The 18,231-nt window shown below is 48.0% G+C and overlaps 2 protein-coding genes across 3 annotated transcripts; both read left to right on the forward strand.

Annotated features, from left to right (window-relative positions):
* Positions 1–6,339: 6,339 nt before the first annotated feature.
* LOC127292253 (uncharacterized) lies at positions 6,340–14,101 on the forward strand. Of its 2 annotated transcripts, none has more exons than XM_051321613.2 (5): positions 6,340–6,523; positions 6,615–6,670; positions 7,264–9,685; positions 10,036–11,002; positions 12,707–14,101. In XM_051321613.2, exon 3 carries the CDS (start codon positions 7,279–7,281, stop codon positions 9,547–9,549), a length of 2,271 nt encoding a protein of 756 aa, XP_051177573.1. In that variant the 5' UTR covers positions 6,340–6,523; positions 6,615–6,670; positions 7,264–7,278; the 3' UTR covers positions 9,550–9,685; positions 10,036–11,002; positions 12,707–14,101. The 2 variants fall into 2 exon arrangements, with proteins under 2 accessions (XP_051177573.1, XP_051177575.1); XM_051321615.2 differs by having other exon boundaries at positions 7,264–9,594.
* On the forward strand, positions 12,759–13,910 carry LOC127346705 (F-box protein At5g49610). The gene has a single exon (XM_051372980.1). The coding sequence runs from the start codon at positions 12,759–12,761 to the stop codon at positions 13,908–13,910; it is 1,152 nt and encodes a 383-aa protein (XP_051228940.1).
* Positions 14,102–18,231: the final 4,130 nt, after the last annotated feature.

Below are 18,231 nucleotides of genomic sequence, written 5' to 3' on the forward strand. Positions count from 1 at the left end.
AATTTCCCCCAATTTGATTTTGCCGATTTCCTTTAAGCTAATTTAGCCGATTCCCCCTCATACTGATTTTGCTGATTTGTTCACTTAGCCAATGCTCAATGAGCCGATGGCAACGCATCGGTCCTTCACAAACTATCCTTCAACTCTTCGACTGATGACTTCAAGCTCTGGTGGATAATGTGGAAGACCCTTGCTTTCAAGAGAGCCTTTAAATTCCTCCCACCAGCTCCAGTGATCTCTTCTGCAAGAACTCACCATTTTTAAAGAAGGTTGCGACGAAGGACCAGCCGATGACACCCCAATCGGCTCCTAAAAACAGAGCATCTACCAGGCCAGCTGCCCCCCGAGCCTCAGTCAAGGCGAGAATAGCGGTGAGGATGCACAGATCAGACAAAGGGCTTCGAACTCAAGTAATTCCGAGACAGCCACCATGCAGAGTCAGCCAAACTTGCCCCCATCGATCGCCTTTTCTTCCGTTGCAAGCCGATATTGTGGACGAAACACCAACGGCTTAATGAACAAAAGGCTGCCTTGTATGCCAAAACTGACGCTTCTGACAGTACTGCTGAACTGGCGCAAAGGGTTGGAAGTCCTCGAAGAGAAAGTTCAGGCACCAAAATCGGCCCATTGCAGCTGAGGAAGCTCTCATTGTTCACTCCTTCGAGGAAGCAGAAAGCCTCACAGCTGGACTGAAGACCGACTTGGTGAAAATCCGCGTCTTGAACACGCAGTGGGTAGATCCTGTGTAATTGTACTAGAGTCGATGGCTGTGCATCGGCTTTGTTTCTTAGCTCTAAAGTCGATGTCCGTGCATCGGCTGTATACCATGAGAATTTTTTTTTTACTGGCCGATTTTTCTATCGGCCCCCAATATTTCACTGAACATGTATCACACATGTCCCTCTGATTAGGTGCCCCCCGAGCCGAATCTGTCAGGTAACTGCAGATATCGGCTCTGTAGTTAGCCAAGGCACTGTATTTGAACGTCGGCTCCGTTAGGACTAATGTTGACTCTCATCAGCCGACGTAAAACCGCTGCCCATTAGATCGACGTTGAACACAGGCAGAATGTGTGGTGAAGATAATTTTGGCCGATTGCTGGAATCGGCCTCCATGTCGATTGAATCGCTCAATGAAGGTTTTGTAATGTTCCTCCATAGATCTTTGGGGCCGATCCCAAGGATCGGCCTCGCCACGTTTGTCCATAGGTTTGTTCTTACTACACGGTCAGGTCGGTGGATAAGACCAGCCTAACCCCATCCTTTGTCACGTCGATGCGCTCGCAGTCGTCCAAATTGATGCCTGAGAGTGGCTCTTGGCCTGCTGTTTCCCAAGCGTTCATGCCAGCCGTTGAAATCTCGGCTGAGTCATCTGCATGGACGACCTCTACCTCATCTCCATCCCACTATATTACGCATTGGTGCATCGTGGATGGAATGCAACAGTTGGCGTGGATCCAATCTCTTCCTAGCAGGACAGCATAGGTGCTCTTGCTATCGACAATAAAGAACGTCGTAGGGATGGTTTTCCTTCCTACGGTCAGATCCACGTTCAGAACACCTTGTGCGTCAGACGCTTGGCCGTTGAAATCGCTCAGTGTCACGTTGGTCTTGATCAGATCCGAGCTAGAGCGTCTCAACCGACGTAGCATGGAGTATGGCATAATGTTGACTGCCGCTCCGGTGTCCACCAGCATCTTGTTGACAGGCTGCCCATTGATATCACCTCGCAAGTACAGGGCCTTCAGATGTCTGTAGCTTCTTTCTCGTGGCTTCTCAAAGATAACTGGCCGTGGGCCGCAGTCAAGTTGTGCCACAGGTGCTTCGTCTAATCCTGGAGCACTAAACTCCGTCGGAAGGATGAACACCATGTTTGTGCCAGCCGATGTTTCATCATCGGCTTTCTTTTGTCTGGGGCGCCACTCTTTCCTTTGTGGCCGACCTTCTTCGTCCAGGGTTCACTGAATTTTAGCCAGATCAGGTCGCGCCTTCCTCAACGTGTGCAGGTATAACCTTTCGGCTTCCTCCAAACCACGTAGTCGCTGAACCCTACGCTTTTGGGAACGGCTGAGTCCATCAGGGCACCACCTTGGCCGGTGGTACTTATCTTCTTCTTCATCATCGTCTTCCAATTCCTCGAGATCTTCCACTCGAGAGGACTCAGCGTGCTTGTTCCGAGGCGGGAGAGGCCCTAGACATTTGAACACGGACACGTTAGCTGCATCCTTCTTCTTCTGTTTACATTCTGGGCAGTTGCCGATTGTAGGCAATCGGCTCATTCCTGAATCCCAACAGTGTTTGAAGAAGGGACAGTCCCAGTGCCTATCCTCGTCGTCTTGCTCCCTTGACTTTTCCTTGGCACGGCGCTCGTACTCCTCCTCATCGCGATCATGCCGACGATGTCTCCTGGCGTCCCTAGCCAGACGATCTCTTTCACCATCGTCGTTGGGTCGTCGGCGTTGGTCATATTGACTCACATACTTGTTGAGGAGGTGATCAGAGAGAGGTCGCTGATATCTCAGATTCCTTACTTCTCCCTCTGTGATGTAGCGCTTGCCATCGTGACGGAGCCGATCGCGTGGAACGGCTCCCTCTGTGTCCTTGCTATGAGAGCAGCTGCTCTCGTCTCCGTCCTTACCAGAGTGGTGTCCAGGTCCTACCATGTTGATGTTGAACGAGAATCCTGGCTGGCACCCTCCAGGGTAAGTGCACTCCACCATGTTAACGGCGGGGAAGGGGTGAGTGTCGACTTTCATGGCGTACTGGTTGAAAATTAGACGTCCTTGTTCTATCGCCATTTGGATCTGCTGACGCCACACCCTGCAGTCGTTGGTGGTATGGGAGAACGAGTTATGCCATTTGCAGTATGGCTTTCCGTTCAACTCCTGTACCGTGGGGATTTTGAGGCCTTCGGGTAACTTCAACTGCTTCTCCTTAAGTAAGAGGTCAAAAATTTGCTCAGTTTTAGTTACGTCGAAATCAAACCCTCTGGGCGGACCTGGTGGCTTAACCCATTTGCAGGATATGGGGGTTGCCCCCCGAGTCCATTCAGCCACTGCTACCTCTTGATCTCCCGCAGACCCTTCATCTTCTTCTATTTCAACCAGGACTACTGCACACTTGAATTTGTCCTGGTACAGCTCTGGGTGGCGCTGCTCATATAATGACAGTTTCTGAACCATGTGCGCCAGTGAAGGGTAGTCTGCTTGGGAAGCCATATCCTTGATCGGTGATGCGAGACCCACCACCGCCAACTCGACTGCCTCCTTTTCGGTCAAACGAGCCGAATAACATCGGTTCCTCACGGTCCTGAAGCGCTGGATGTATTCTGACACTGTTTCTCCACGCTTCTGACGTACTTGTGCTAAATCGGCAATGCCAGCCTCGGAAGCCTCTGAGTGATACTGCATGTGGAACTGCTCTTCCAACTGCTTCCACGTCCGGATTGAGTCTGGTGGCAGCGATGTGTACCATCCGAAAGCCGATCATGTGAGGGACTGTGCGAAGAACCTCACACGCAGCTCATCTGATGCTGAGATCGTGCCCAGCTGTGCCAAATATCGGCTCACATGCTCGATGGAGCTGGAACCATCTGATCCATTAAACTTGGAGAAATCAGGTAGCCGATATTTGGGTGGTAGCGGGATCGACTCGTACTCGTTGGGGTACGGCTTGGAATAGCCGATTGTCCTCCTTTTCGGCACCATGCCGAACTGGTCTCTCAGGATTGTACTGATCTGATCCGCGGTGCTGGCTGCAGGAGTCGAGCTCTGAAGATTCGCCGGAGTGGCATACTTAGCCAGCCATGCTTGCTTTTCCAGCTTCGAGCCAAGCTGCAGGAGCGGAGCTCTGGAGGTTTGTCGGAGTGGCATACTTAGCTAGCCACGTCTGCTTCTCGAGATCCGTTCCCGAAGTTCCTCCTGTTGTTCCAGAAGTCCCTGCTGTTGCAGTCTGGTTTGTGAGTGCCCGATTCTGCGATGCGGCACGTATGTGCACGTGTATCCGTGAGGGATCTCCTTAGGCGCCTCATGCAAGAACTGGTAGTCGCTAGGGTCACCACCGATCTTGTAGACGACGTATGCCGGTGAATTCGGCACTTCTGGTGCTGCCAACGCGAATGGCAGTGGCGGACGGGACTGGAGTGGCATCTCTCCTTGGTAAATCCCGAGAGCTGGTCCTGACGGAGAGTACTGATGCCTCATGATCTCCTGGATCACCCGAAGAGCGACACGCTCCAAAGTGTTCACCAGGCTCTCAGAATGGCGGTGTAGCGAATGAGCTACCATGAAGTTAATCTCCTGACGCAGAGACCTGGTGCGTTCTTCTGACGGGGCGGATAGGTCCACTCCATCGAGCGCGCCTTCAGGTGAGAACCCTTTCCACCTGACGCCATGTGAGCGGGTTCTGTGAAAAGAGCCGATGAGGTCGGCTTCGAGGATCGCTTTGACCTCGTCATACTTCTTCTTGAGCTCCTCGGTCAAATCCTCGTACGTGGATCGGAGTGCCTTCCGCCATCTCAGATGTAGATGGCGATGCGGTTGATGTCGAAGATGGTCCCACCGGCGTGCGAGAATGTGTTGCGGTCGAAACCCACCGGCGAGCAGCCGACGGGCAACACGATAGAGCCGGAGGCTCCCGGGATCGCGGCCGGCCCTGGTCCCTCCGAGCGACGGCCCGCAAAGACTCGGCACGCACGTTCGATGCTGGTGCAAGGGCGTGCCACCTGACCTATACCTGGTCAGGAAGGTGATGGATGTGCCTCGCTTAGTTTCCTGCATGGCATACACGTAAACATTAAATACGAGCCTCGATCGGCTCTCAGGTTGTCCTGTAGATCGGCTCAAAGAGCCGATCCACCCATGATCCGTACGGGGTGTACGAATATATGGTGGTCCTGCTTGATCAAAATAAAGCTAAAACGACCTACTACGATTTAGGGTTTTCACCACATAATCGGAACATCCTACTCGTGATTGAGCCTGACGGTCACGCACGGTGATCGTAAGCCGACCCTAGACAAGGCCTAAAAACCAACACGAGGTTGATCCCCGGAACATCCTGTCTAGGGCTAGCAAACTACACCCTACGCGCCACTGGATCCTTCAACCCGTTTGTAAGGCCTAACTATGCAGATATTAAACTAATCCTTGAAGAACAAGGAGCAACCATAACGGATCGGATCTACTAAATAATGATCATGCGGGGTGCCGCCCTTACACCTAAGATAGGCGTAAGGGCGGCTAGATGTCTAAGGGTTGCACGACGATAGCATATGATACGATGAACAATGCTAACCCTAACACATCTAAGATAACTACGTTGCTCGCCATAAAAAATGCTTCAGTACGAGGAACGCATTAATAGCGAATAAACGTGTACTGCCTAGATCGCAAGATGCGATCTAGGCAGCATGATGCTTACCCGGAAGAAATCCTCGAGACAAGGGAGTTGGCGATGCGCCTAGATTGGTTTGTGGTGAACGTGGTTGTTGTTTATTTTATAAACCCTAGATACATATTTATAGTCCGTAGACTTTCTAACGTGGGAATAATCCCAACCGGGCACGAGCCAAACTCTATCTAATCAACACGTATCCTACTATGTTACAGATACACGGGCAAACTAGCCCAAACTTTGCATATAAGGCCGATTCACGTATATTCTTCCATGTATATTCTTCAAGCCCATCTTGATCGCGGCCCACCTCTGACTCGGTCAAATTCTGGTGATAACAATGATATTCACTTTTAAAAATCCACCGGATATGGATGCGGATGTGGATACTAGTCAAGAGAGGATATCCGACGGATAGGATAGGGTATTGATAATATTCAACGGATGTGGATTGTCCGATATTTTTTGCAGATTATCCGAGGTTCTCAAAGAGGATAATCTGATAAAATAATCCTACCCCAACTATCTAAACAACATAGTTAGTTCATGGATCCAACTATATTTTCTACAAGCACGTAACTTTCTTTGGTATATGAACAAGTCTGAAAGTTTAGCTATAGTGTAATGTTAAATTTTACATTAAACAAATGTATTTCTTATTTTATTTATATATTTTTCTCAACCATCCGCTTCCGATCTGAGTTCGCTCTATCTTCGTAATCCGATATACTCCACGTCTGGATCCGTATCTGATCATTATCAGCTCCGATCCAAATCTGATATAAAAATATGGTAATAGCAAAATTCGATCTGATTCAATCCGTTTACATTTGCTGGAAGGCCGCAAGAGCTCGAGAAGCAATCGGACGCTAAGGCCACGGCCCAGCCCAACACGAGCCGCCGCTCCTTAGCTGCACTGACCTAGCGACCGGCTGTGCAGCCTCAGTCCAAATTCGGGACGTCGCCCCTCTTCCACACTGTCAGTCCCTCCCACTCCCCCAAAGCAGCTGGCGGCAAGCCTTCCCGGCGGCCACCGCCCACCGGCAAGCCCCTTCTCCGGCGCGACCGCTGCTTATTGTAGCACCGAGCGCGCTCCCCATCGCGCACTACCTGAATCAACCAGTCACCCGGTGAGTTCCCGTTCCCTTCCTCTCCTCCGGGCTCGTGCCGCATGTCTGCGCTCAAGTGCTGTTACTGATCCGAGATCGTGGATCCGTGCAGATCTCACTGCAGCCTGTTCAGCCGTCCTGGATTCCCCTCCCCCTAGCTGGTGACTGGTGAGTCCTCGCGTGTAAACCGTCTCATTTCCCTCATCATATCGCCTCTCACAAGTCACTAGGGTCAATGCATCATAGACTCTGAAGGCACTTTTTGTTTCACTTTTTTAGATCACATTTTCTTTTTGCACATGACAAGTTGATAACAACATGCCTATTATTGTTCCATTGTTGCCGGCTTATTGTGAAATGGGTGGCCAACGAATCATGGGAAAACTATACTAGTTTTATTATTCGCGAAACTATATGTACGTAGCAGCATCCCCATGCCAAATTTAACGGTGAATCTCTGTGCCATGCGGCATGGACCAGCAGCGCATACACAAATATGCTTGATGGCTTTGCTCATTTGTAAATTCTGATCTAAATCACAAAAGTATTGATATAAGGGGACCAACAAAAAGTTGCACTCATATATAGTTTATGAGGTGAAAGTTGGATATGGTTTCAGTTCAAACGGGGGACATGTTCCTAATTATCAAGTGTTGGCCTAATTTTGACCTATATTGTGCGTATGACCATTTCATTCAGTTCTGCATAAATACCAAGTTCCTCAGATTTATAATCATCTATTTTCTTCTCCTTTGATGTAGATATAACTAACTTTGATGACAACAATCGCGTTACCTGATGACCTGGTGGTGGATATCCTATCTCGGCTGCCGTTGAAGTCCTTTTGCCGCTTCAAATGTGTCTGCAAGTCTTGGCTTGCTTTCTCATCTGATCCACACTACCGCAAGAAGCTCCCAAGATCTCCCTCTGGTCTCTTGTGGCAAAAACCTGAGCATGGTACTGCCATCGGTTTCGCTAGACTTCCCTCGGGTGACAGGGATATTGACACAACACTTTGCTTTGTGCCATCTTATGCACACCCTTTAAAGCTTAATCATTGCAGCAATGGCCTACTTGTTTGTCATAGTGGGGATTCCAACGCCATTGTGTGCAATCCGGCAACTGAAGAGTGGATGTCACTTCCATGTACTCAGCCTGGATCATCTGGCTCCCATAGTTATCTCAGGTTGGGTTTTGATCCACTATGGTCCCAACACTTTTATGTGTTCAACTTTCAGTGGTACCTATTCCCAGATGGTGTATACAGATATGAAGTTAAGGTATTTTACTCCGAGGATTCCACATGGTCTAGTTGTCTTTGGGAAACTAGTGATGCACTTTTGGGTGTTTCACTCTTTCTAAGCGGAGTCTTGTATGTGAAGAGCTCATTGGCGCATGAACTTCTAGCGCTGGATGCAACTGACACATGCTCACAGTTGCCCAATGCTAGGACTATTCAGCTGCCCGGATTTCCAAACGGACTAGCAGGTTTTTCTTTTGAGAATGGCTGTATTTCCCTGTCATGTGGGGTCTTGTGCTATGCACAACAAGAATTGGATGGCTGTATGATGCGAATCTGGAGTTTGGAAGGCTCTGGGAGGTGGGTGGTGAAGCATCGTCTAAGCATGAACGATGTATTTGGCAGGGATTTGTTGCTCCGTAACACTAACACTGCAGAAACGTGGTTTTTCGATTATTACATCCTAGCTATTGACTTGGAGAGGGAGCTAGTTATCGTTGCTGACCGAATCGCTCATATGGTCTTCTCATTTAGCATTAGTACTGGAAAATTGTCGGGGATTTGGATTGACAGTGAACCATGGCTAATTTACTACTACTACGTGCCATACTACAACAAGTTTCCAGCTTCAGTGCTTCAAAGGGCTCAAGTTTCCACAATCGCATTACCTGATGACCTGGTGGTGGAGATACTGTCTCGGCTGCCGTTGAAGTCCTTTTGCCGTTTCAAATGTGTCTGCAAGTCTTGGCTGGCCTTCTCATCTGATGCACACTACCGCCAGAAGCTCCCAAGAACCCCCACTGGTTTCTTGTACCAAAAACGTGAGCTTGACACCAGCATACATCTCGCCAGACTTCCCTCAAGTGACAGGGACATTGACACAACACTGAGCTTTCTGCCTTGTGATGGGTACCCCTTGGAGCTTAATGGCTGCAGCAATGGACTACTTCTTTCTTATAGTCGAGGTAGTACAGATGCAGAAATTTCCAACGCCATTGTGTGCAATCCGGCAACTGAAGAGTGGATGGAACTTCCATATACTCAACCTGGACCAACCGTCACCTTTAGTTACCTCATGCTGTGTTTTGATCCACTATGGTCCCAGCACTTTTATGTGTTCAATTTTCAGGAGAGCTATTTCTCAGCAGTTGAACACAAAACTGAAGTGAAGGTATTTTTCTCCGAGAATTCCACATGGTCTACTTGTCTTTGGGAATCTGATGATCCATGTTGGTCTGATGCACTCTTCGTAAATGGAGTGTTGTATGTGGAGAACACATTGTTGCATGATATTTTGGCGCTCGATGCACCGGACACATGCACACAATTGCTCAATGAAAGGACCATTCAGCTGCCAGGATTTGCAAGCGGGCCAAGCCAGGGGTTTGGTTGTTGGAATGGACGTCTTTGCCAGTCATGTGGGGTCTTATGTTTTGCACAACAAGAATTGGATGGTTGTATGATGCGAATCTGGAGTTTGGAAGGCTCTGACGGGTGGGTGGTGAAGCATCGTCTAAATATTAACAATGTACTTGGGAGGGACATAATCCTTCGTACTTGTACGTACGGATCGTGGTATTTTGAGTATGACATCTTTGCTTTTGACTTGGAGAGGGAGCTTGTTATTCTTGTTGACCGAATCGCTGATAATGTCCTCCTAGATAATCCCCGCAACGGAAAAGTCATCCCATTTAGCATCAGTACTGGAAAACTTTTGGAGATTTGGAATGCCAGCGAACCAGGCTGGGGTTACTACTACGTGCCATACTACCACAAGTTTCTAGCTTCAGTACTTCGAAGGGCATAAGATGAATGTTAGATTGTATGTGTTACCAAATGAATGATGTAATCTGTAAGCATCTTTTGGGCACTAGTTCTACCAAAACAGCTGTTATGTATGCACTGGATTAATGGTTTGTCTATATGTTGTGTTCATCTAACTGGTACTTCTCATTTTCTTCTGCTAGTCTACTTTATGAAAATTGCAGAATAAATTCCTGTCTTTTTGAGAACATCTCAAGTGACCTGAAGTTGCTCGTTTATTGGTGATTTTATTTTTCTGTATAGTGGCTGGGGGAACTCTTGTAGTCTTGCCATGATTTCAGTTACCGTGGCATTATTATCTAAGTTGTTTTGGTTCTTTGGGGACTGTGGCATCTTCTTTATCTGAAAAGAACGCTAAACTAGGCACGTGTTTGTGGTCTTATTACTGTTGTTCCTGTTTAGTACTACTTTATCATCTTATACTGTACGGAGTAACAATTATTCCAACTCCACCCGCTTTCCTTTACAGCAATGGAGCCGATGAAGTTCTTCTGTTTTGTACAAAAATGTTGGAGGAGGAAAATAAAAACTGGATGGGGATTATCAGGCTGATAAATATGCATCTACCATCTCATGGAGTTTCAAATCCGCATGAAACAACGACTATGATAAGCTGAATTTAGTCATTTGGTGTTCTGGCTAGGGACATCAATTATGATGAAACTAATTTATCTTGCTTTGCTGCAAAACTCAGAAGTAAATTTCTCTGTCTTGTTTATATGATAAACATCCTGGAGTAACATTTGGTACAAGGACATGTGAAACAGTGTGTTCCTTTCTTGTGTGTTTTCTGTCTAGCGGCTGGTAACTCTTGTAAACTTGTCGCGCTTCAGTTTCCGTTGTTTCTTGGTTGTTGGGCAGTGGCATGTTCTCTTCTTACTCCCCCGTCCATAAATGGATAGTGTCTACGTTTATCTAAATTTTTAACAGATCTAATAGATCTATTGATGAATATGGGTAGTACTAGAATAGATTTGGATGCGTGGATAATTTACTCTTCATCCTGCTTAGCAGCACCGTTTTGTGACTTTGTGATCATCCTGAAATAGCTACTCAACTGCACCTGGAAACTCATGTACTAAGAACTTAGGCTTTAGTATTTTTCAGCAATGTAGCCGACGCCATGCCCTGGTCTGTACAAAATAAAGGGAAATAGAAATAAAAGGTGGATAATCAGATTGATCGGTAATTTGTCGGAGATTCAAAGCCAGACAGGAAACACCAATCATAATCACCGAAGTATCAATCCCCTTTTTTCATAAAAATACTATAAGGTAAACAACGGTTATTACCGTGCGTGCTGGCCCAACAACGGTCCACCCATTTCTACCCCCAACAGCGACTGCCCACTCTCACCACGCACACAGCAGACGCTAGTGCTCGCTCCCATCCAGCCGTGGCGGCGTAGCGGCGGCGATCCTGCACTGCGGATCCAGGTACTCCTTGCTTCGGAACATTGTCGCTTCTGGATCTAGTTCTTCAGAATCGGAGATTAGGTATTTAGGTCTACCCTGCTCGATCTGGCCCTCGTTGACTCTATCGAATTCGCGGGTGAGTAGCAGCAGCCGCATCAGCAAAAGCTGGGAATGCAAATGCGTGTAGTCGTAGCCTGGTAATCTGGGTATGGCGAGTAGCGAGCAGGACATCACCCGGGATCCGGCCTGAAGACGCCTTGTAGTATTGTGCCAACAACCATCAGGGCTCAGGGGCAGTGTATACCTGCAGCGGAGAGTTGACTCTTTAATCACCGTATAGGCTATTTTTTTTTCAGGGAGCGTCTAATGCTATCTTGAATGTTGATTATATATCTTAATGGAAGAGAAAAGCTGATTTAGACCCACAATAAACAGTAAAAAAGGGAAACTGGTTTACTGATGTGTGCTATTCTTTGTACTTAGATTAGAAGGAAAAATTCTTAGACAAGAGAGGAATATCAAAATCTGTCCTTGTATATACCTGGCCGTGTATATATAAAAAGAAAAAAACTGAAACTGGTTAGTTACATGCATGTTTTATTTTAAATTGTGTGCAACTTTATGGATGTTTTAATCTATCGGATTATGAGTCGCTCGACTTGTCGTGGCTTGTCGCGCGACTTGTCGTCCTGTTGCAACCTCACTGTCGACAACCTAGAGTGACACGACTAGTTGAAGTTGTCGATCGACAAGTTGACGGCAAATCACGTCTTGTCTCTGTTTTTGAGTGGAGCGACTAGTTCTGGGCTGGGACAAAAAGGCCTGCCCGTGAAACCCAACCCCTCAAGATCGAAACAGACCCCTCCCACCCATCCGTCTTTCCTCTGGATGCCCATCCCCTTGTGCCGCATCTCACTTGCCACCCGCTCGCCTATGCCATCACAGAAGTGGAGGCCCTGCCCACTGGATGCAATTTTCACAGTATCAGGTTGCTCGCCACTCCCCTATGCCATAAATATATTGTAGTATACTACTAATAGTAGCGTATTTACTTAGTATTTATTTAGTAGTTACAACTCGACTACATGTCGACAAGTCTAGCACTAGCAGTCGAGACTAGTCACGACTAGTCTGTGAGTCGGTACCCCAGCGACAAGTTGCGACTCAGCGACTCGTAATCCTTGACGGATTCATCTCAATGGGACTCTGCAAATGGCGTTCGTTTTGTATTGGCTACAGCAGGTACTTAGAATTAATAGTTTCAGTTAAGTCACTTTTGCTTTCAGTCCTAGACTTGCGCTTGTTTTCAGTACAGGCGGCTCATGTTTTTTGTCTAGGTTGGAGTTGGCCGTTCCTTGTATTGTTAATTAATCACGTGTAGTTCTCCTGCATACTGCGGAGAAAAACTTTATGTCTACAAACATAGAACTCTGGTTTAATGATGTGTGATATTCTTTTGATATAGAAATGGCAATTTCGTAGACAGCCTAGGAATATAAAATCTGTCTTTTTATGTACAGGATTCTCCTGTTTTAAGGGCCACACATTTGCTAATTCTGATGTGAACCACAAAAGCATGGGTGGGGACCAACAAGAATGTGCATTTGTTATTTTTTGAGGGGCGGGACTTTCCTAAAGTTTTTAGTTCAAATGGCATTTACACAACACATGTAGTTTATTTTTTCTCGGTTTTCTTATGATATTTTTCCTTCTCTTTCGATGCAGATAATTTCAGATGCTAGGTTGGCTCAAACGAGATAGAAAACCCCAGCAGGGGATGTCCACATCTGTACTACCTGATGAGCTGGTGGTGGACATCCTGTCTCGACTGCCACTGAAGTCGGTTTGCCGCTTCAAATGTGTTTGCAAGTCTTGGCTTGCCTTCTCCTCTCATCCGTACTACCGCCAGAAGCTCCCACGAACTCCTGCCGGCCTCTTGTACCGACAACGTGAGCCCGTCAGACTTCCCTGGTCTCTTGGCACTTCCATCCATCTCGCCAGTCTTCCTGGAAAGGGCAGTGAAATTGACACGAGACTTAACTTTGTGCCACTACGTTATAAGAACTCAAACCTTGAAGATTGCAGCAATGGCCTACTTCTTTGTTATCAGGGAGGAGGTTATAAGCGTGAAGAAATTTCCAATGCCATTGTGTGCAATCCAGCAACTCAAGAGTGGATGGCACTTCCAAATACTGAACCTGGACCTCCTATTTGCAGTACTGATCTCAGGTTGTGCTTCGATCCATTATGGTCTCAGCACTTCTATGTCTTCAAATTCCAGTCGATCCCGCACTTGACCCCCCATATTGGGACCACGACTGAAGTTGAGGTATTTTTCTCCGAAGACTCCTCGTGGTCTGATTGTCTTTGGGAAACTGAGCATGCATTTGTTGGTGATGCACTCTTCGTAAATGGTGTGTTATATGTGAAGCACTTATGGCTCCGTGAAATTCTAGCGCTCGACGCACCTGACACAAGTGCACAAGGGCTCAATAGTAGGATCGTTCAGCTGCCAGGGTTTGCAAATGACATGTTTAACTGTTGTGATGGGTGCCTTTGCCAAGCATCAAGTGTCTTATGCTATGCGAAACAAGAAATGGATGGCTGTGTAGTGAGAATTTGGAGTTTGGAAGGCTCTGACAAGTGGGTAGTGAAGCATCGTGTAAGGATGGCTGATGTATTCGGGAGGGACAATTTGCTCAGCATCGATACTGAAGGATATTGGCATTTCGATTATGACATCCTTGCTTTTGACATGGAGAGAGAGCTAGTCATCCTCGAATACAAGAAAGCTGATAAGATCATCTCAGTTAGCATCAGTACTGGAAAACGCTCGCGGTTTGTAAAGATTCCTAAAAAGTTCACTCAACTGTACCGCAGTCTATTCTATGTGCCATACTATGGTGAGGTTCCAGCTTTGGTGCGCTAGATGGCTCAGGTGCTATTAGTGTTCTACTTTGTAAGCACCTTTTGTGCATTAGCTGCATGAATCAGACGTTACGTAATGTACTAGATTGTAGGCTTTGTGTGCCATTTTCCGAATGGTGTAGTATGCCTTATTGGCCTGTCGACTCTGATCCAACTCATGCTCGCTTAATATGGAAAACTTCAGCTTAAGTAGCTCTGTTGTGTTGATGTTTTTAACATGTGGATATATATCCTGGGCACATGACATCGGAAATTCAATTCGGCTCCTGGGTGCATATGCTCCCTCTACCAACAAAACATATTTCGAAGTGTGAAAATTTTTTGATAAAAAATTCTACATGTACATCTCCATAATATATGTGTATGCGTCAAGTTTCACGAAAAAATAATATTTTTTGTGGCCTATGTAAAAAAGAGAAAACTTATCCTGTGAAAAGCATTGTTTTCAGCATTGAATTTTGTCTTTTTTACACACGTCACATGATAAGTTCATTTTTTATGAAACGACTTTGTGAGCGCGTAGCATGTGAAGATGTACATGCGAATTTTTTGTTTCAATTTTTTTGAAATTTAAAATATGTGTAAGATGCATTTCAAAATATAGGGAGCATATGCTCCCATGTTCCAAAACACCACTCCCGACACCAACAAAACATATTTCGAAGTGTGGAAAAATTTTGACAAAAAATTCTACATGTACATCTCCACAATATATGTGTGTGCGTCAAGTTTCACCAAAAAATAATATGTTTTGTGACCTATGTAAAAAAGAGAAAACTTATCCTGTGAAAACTATTGTTTTTAGCACTGAATTTTGTCTTTTTTACACACATCATATGATAAGTTCATTTTTTATGAAACGACTTTTTGAGCGCGTACTACGTGAAGATGTACGTGCGAATTTTGTCTTTCAATTTTTTTGAAATTTAAAATATGTGTAAGATGTATTTTAAAATATAGGGAGCATATGCTCCCATGTTCCAAAACACCTGGGATTACTTAATCACGGCACTATATTCAGACATGGATACTTGCAGAGACATGCGAGGGCATTTCAGTAGGTACAAGTAGCGAACCTGTAACTGTTTCAGTGCTGCTCACTGCAGTCCATCTTTAACTTGTCCAATTAATAACCTCTCCAGAAGTTTGTGATTAACATGCCTAGTTTCTTACTGCACTGCGTACGGTGGATTACTTAACTATATGTGACGGCACGTTTGTTAAGTTGCTCTAGGATCACCATTGTCATGGGGTTGAGACAAACATGTTTTCATATATATTAGGTGCGGTGCGAAGTGATAGTGAAAAAGAATCAATGGGATTGAGGCAATTTATCTTGAGGACTATGCTTTAATCTCAACGAAGATTATAAATCTTAGTACTCATGCAAAATGGCTGTGTGCATTCCTAGTTGGTGCAGAGGCCGGGAAGTGAAATTCTTCCCATTTTATAGGTGTGTCCGTCATAAGCCAGAACTAAGAAACGCCCCAGCCTCCCGTAACTCCCCAGCCCTAAACGCCGCCGCTGCCGCCGCCTTTAGCGCCGCCGGGGCAAAGACCCTCGGGGCGTGGCGGCGGCGGGGGCCCTTCCTCGTCGCGCCTGGTGGACGGCGGCCAGATCCCCTTCCTCGGCGCATGGCGGGCGCGTGGATGGGTTGGGCGGCGGCGGCCTGCGCTGCGCCCCCTTCTCCCGTCGTCTCTCCCTCGGCCGACGCGGTTGGGATGGGCGGCGGCGGCCAGCGCTGCGGCCTCCCTCCTCCCGTCGGCTCTCCGCAGCACTCCGACATGGGCTGGTGGTGGGCGACGGCCAGGCTCATGGCCTGCGCCAATTTCCCCCCGCCTCTCGCCGGTGAGTGGAGGCGATCTCGGGCTTCACCCGCGACACGAGGTCGCCCGGGGCAGCAGCCTTGGGTAAGACGGTGGAGGTGGCCCTCTTCTTCGCCGGAGAGGGTTGGCCTGCGGTTGGTGGTGGTGGATCTATCGATCTATCACCGCGTTCCGGCGGCGAGATGGAGATGCTTGGAAGCCGGCGATGGAGTCGCCGGTGGAGGGTTGGAGTGGCCAGCCCGGGATGGTCGCCGACGTGGGGGTCCGACCTGAATAAAGGCGGTGGTCCTAGGGTCTCTCTTGCGTGAAGAGGAAGACCTACCGGAGGCCTGGACTCGTGATCTAGCCGGAGTGTTGAGTTCCGGAAGGCTCCGCCGGCGAATGTAACAGGCTTTTTTGCTTGGAGTTTGCTGGATCGGTGGTATTCGGTCGTGCGCACCCATGCTTTTATTCCGACCGATTGGTTCTGGAGGGAGCGGCGCGAAGCTCTTTTTCTGTGTTGACATCAAGTGACTATGGATCCATGATGAAAGTCGGAAGAAGAGAAGTTCATGAAGGCCGGAGGGGAGGACTAGCTAAGGGAGGTTCAAGTCTCCGCGTTGTTGAGGGACTTGCTTGGTGTTCCGGGCTTCACAGCAGCGGTATGAAAGTGTGGGCGACAACACAGGTGAAGTTCAGAGTCCTACCTTTCAGGGTGAAAACCCAAGGTCCGCCTTAATCGGTTGTGCACAGCAATGACCTTGTTGGAGGCATTGTTTTGAGAGCGGGGACTATCTTCAGGGTGAAAACCTAAGATCGTTGATCGGGCGACGATGGTGTTCGCGCACTGTTCCCTTCTTGGAGGCGTCGTTTTTGGAGATTTTGTATTTCAGGTGTTGTCTTGGCGGTGGATGTATTGCTGTTGTTAGGCCCGAGATACTGTAGCGGGACTTTTGTTTCTTAATTTTCTTTTTCTTTTTTGGTTGTGTGCATCCGTAGTGCCATTAGGGTGGTGCGTTGTTGCAGAGGCTAGGTGTAATTAATATCGTTTTGATATTAATATATTCCCTTTATCGAAAAAATGGGATTGAGGCAATGCCATAGCCCATAGGTCGGGTCTCTTGGATCCGTCGGGGCACCATTGACTGCCAGCAATGTGGTGCAATGGCGGTCTTCGTGAGAGTGTGGTGGCGGTGGCACGATGTGCAGGAATATGATCATGAAGACGTCAAACTAATCTAGGGGAAACACGAAGAGGAATATACGAACTAGTAACTCAAAGTTTCATTGGCCCCTTATAACGTCGCTTTCAACCGTTCTGGAAACTCCTGATGCGTCCTAACCGGCTTACCCAAACGGACGCGTTGGGCCGTTCGTTTTGGGCCATTTGGGTGGCCAAGCGGACACCCGGACAGCGGCCCGCGTCCGCGTCTCCGTTTGGGTCGCACGGTGCGCCCAACGCGCGGACGCACCGCATATGTAATAAAAAAAACATAAATGAAAATGAAAAATAAAAACAACAAAAAATAAATTTAAATTACTGGTTAGTTAAACTTAGCCCTATTTTGGGCAATTTTTACACAAAAGAAAGCCATATATGGGCTTTAAATAAAAAAAAACCCTAGACAGGGTTTGCGAGCACACGGTGGCTGCCGGCAGTACTACCCCCAGTAGTACTCGTCGTCGTCGGCGTCGATGACGACGACGCCCCCCGGCGGCGACGCGCTTTTCCGGCTCGAAACGCCGGAGGGCACCGGGGACTCTGGCCAGGGCGACCACTGCGCCCTTTCCCAGGCGGAGTGCGGGTTCGGCGGGCTCGCCGGCCTGCGCAGCCGTGCCCTCCGCGCGGACTCCTGCCGGAGCTGCTCCTCCGCTGCGGCTGCGGCTCCGCACAGCAGCCGGAGCGTGGCCGGCGCTCCTCCTCCGCCAGGCGCGCGGCCCGGCGCTCCTCCTCCTCCCGGAGCGCCGCCTGACGCGTTGCCTCCTCCTGACGGCGCGCCAGCTCGAGGAAGGCCCACGCCTCCGCCTGGGCGTCCTCCTAGGCCTTCCTGGCCGCCTCCTCCAGCGCGGAGGCGCGCAGCGTCTCGACGAGGTGCGGCCATTTGGCCAGCTCGTCGAGATCGCTCTGCTCGCGGGACGTCGCGAGCGCCGCCTGCAGCTCCGGGTCGTCCTCCTCCGCCTGGGCCTAGGGCTGGTGCGGGGCCTGGGGCTGTGTAATATCCCAGGTTTAGAGGCAATAAAATGAGAGAACACCAAAGTGTGCATTGCATTCATGCATAGAAAATCCGGGGAATTTTCGCGCTTCAAATAAAACTTACCACGATGGCGAAGTTTCACTTGACTTGCTGGAACTGAAGTAGATCATCAAGTCAAGCGCTATAAACTTCACTGTGACCTTTGCTAAAACCTTGTTTTGGGTAGAGATGATTTGATCTATGGGCTAGATCAAATAGTAGTAGAATTACAACAAGCAACACTTAAGTAAGGATCAACTACAAGATCTTCTAAAGGATCTCA

This window comes from Lolium perenne, chromosome 4 (assembly GCF_019359855.2).
Source record: "Lolium perenne isolate Kyuss_39 chromosome 4, Kyuss_2.0, whole genome shotgun sequence".
Classification (NCBI taxonomy): Eukaryota; Viridiplantae; Streptophyta; class Magnoliopsida; order Poales; family Poaceae; genus Lolium; species Lolium perenne.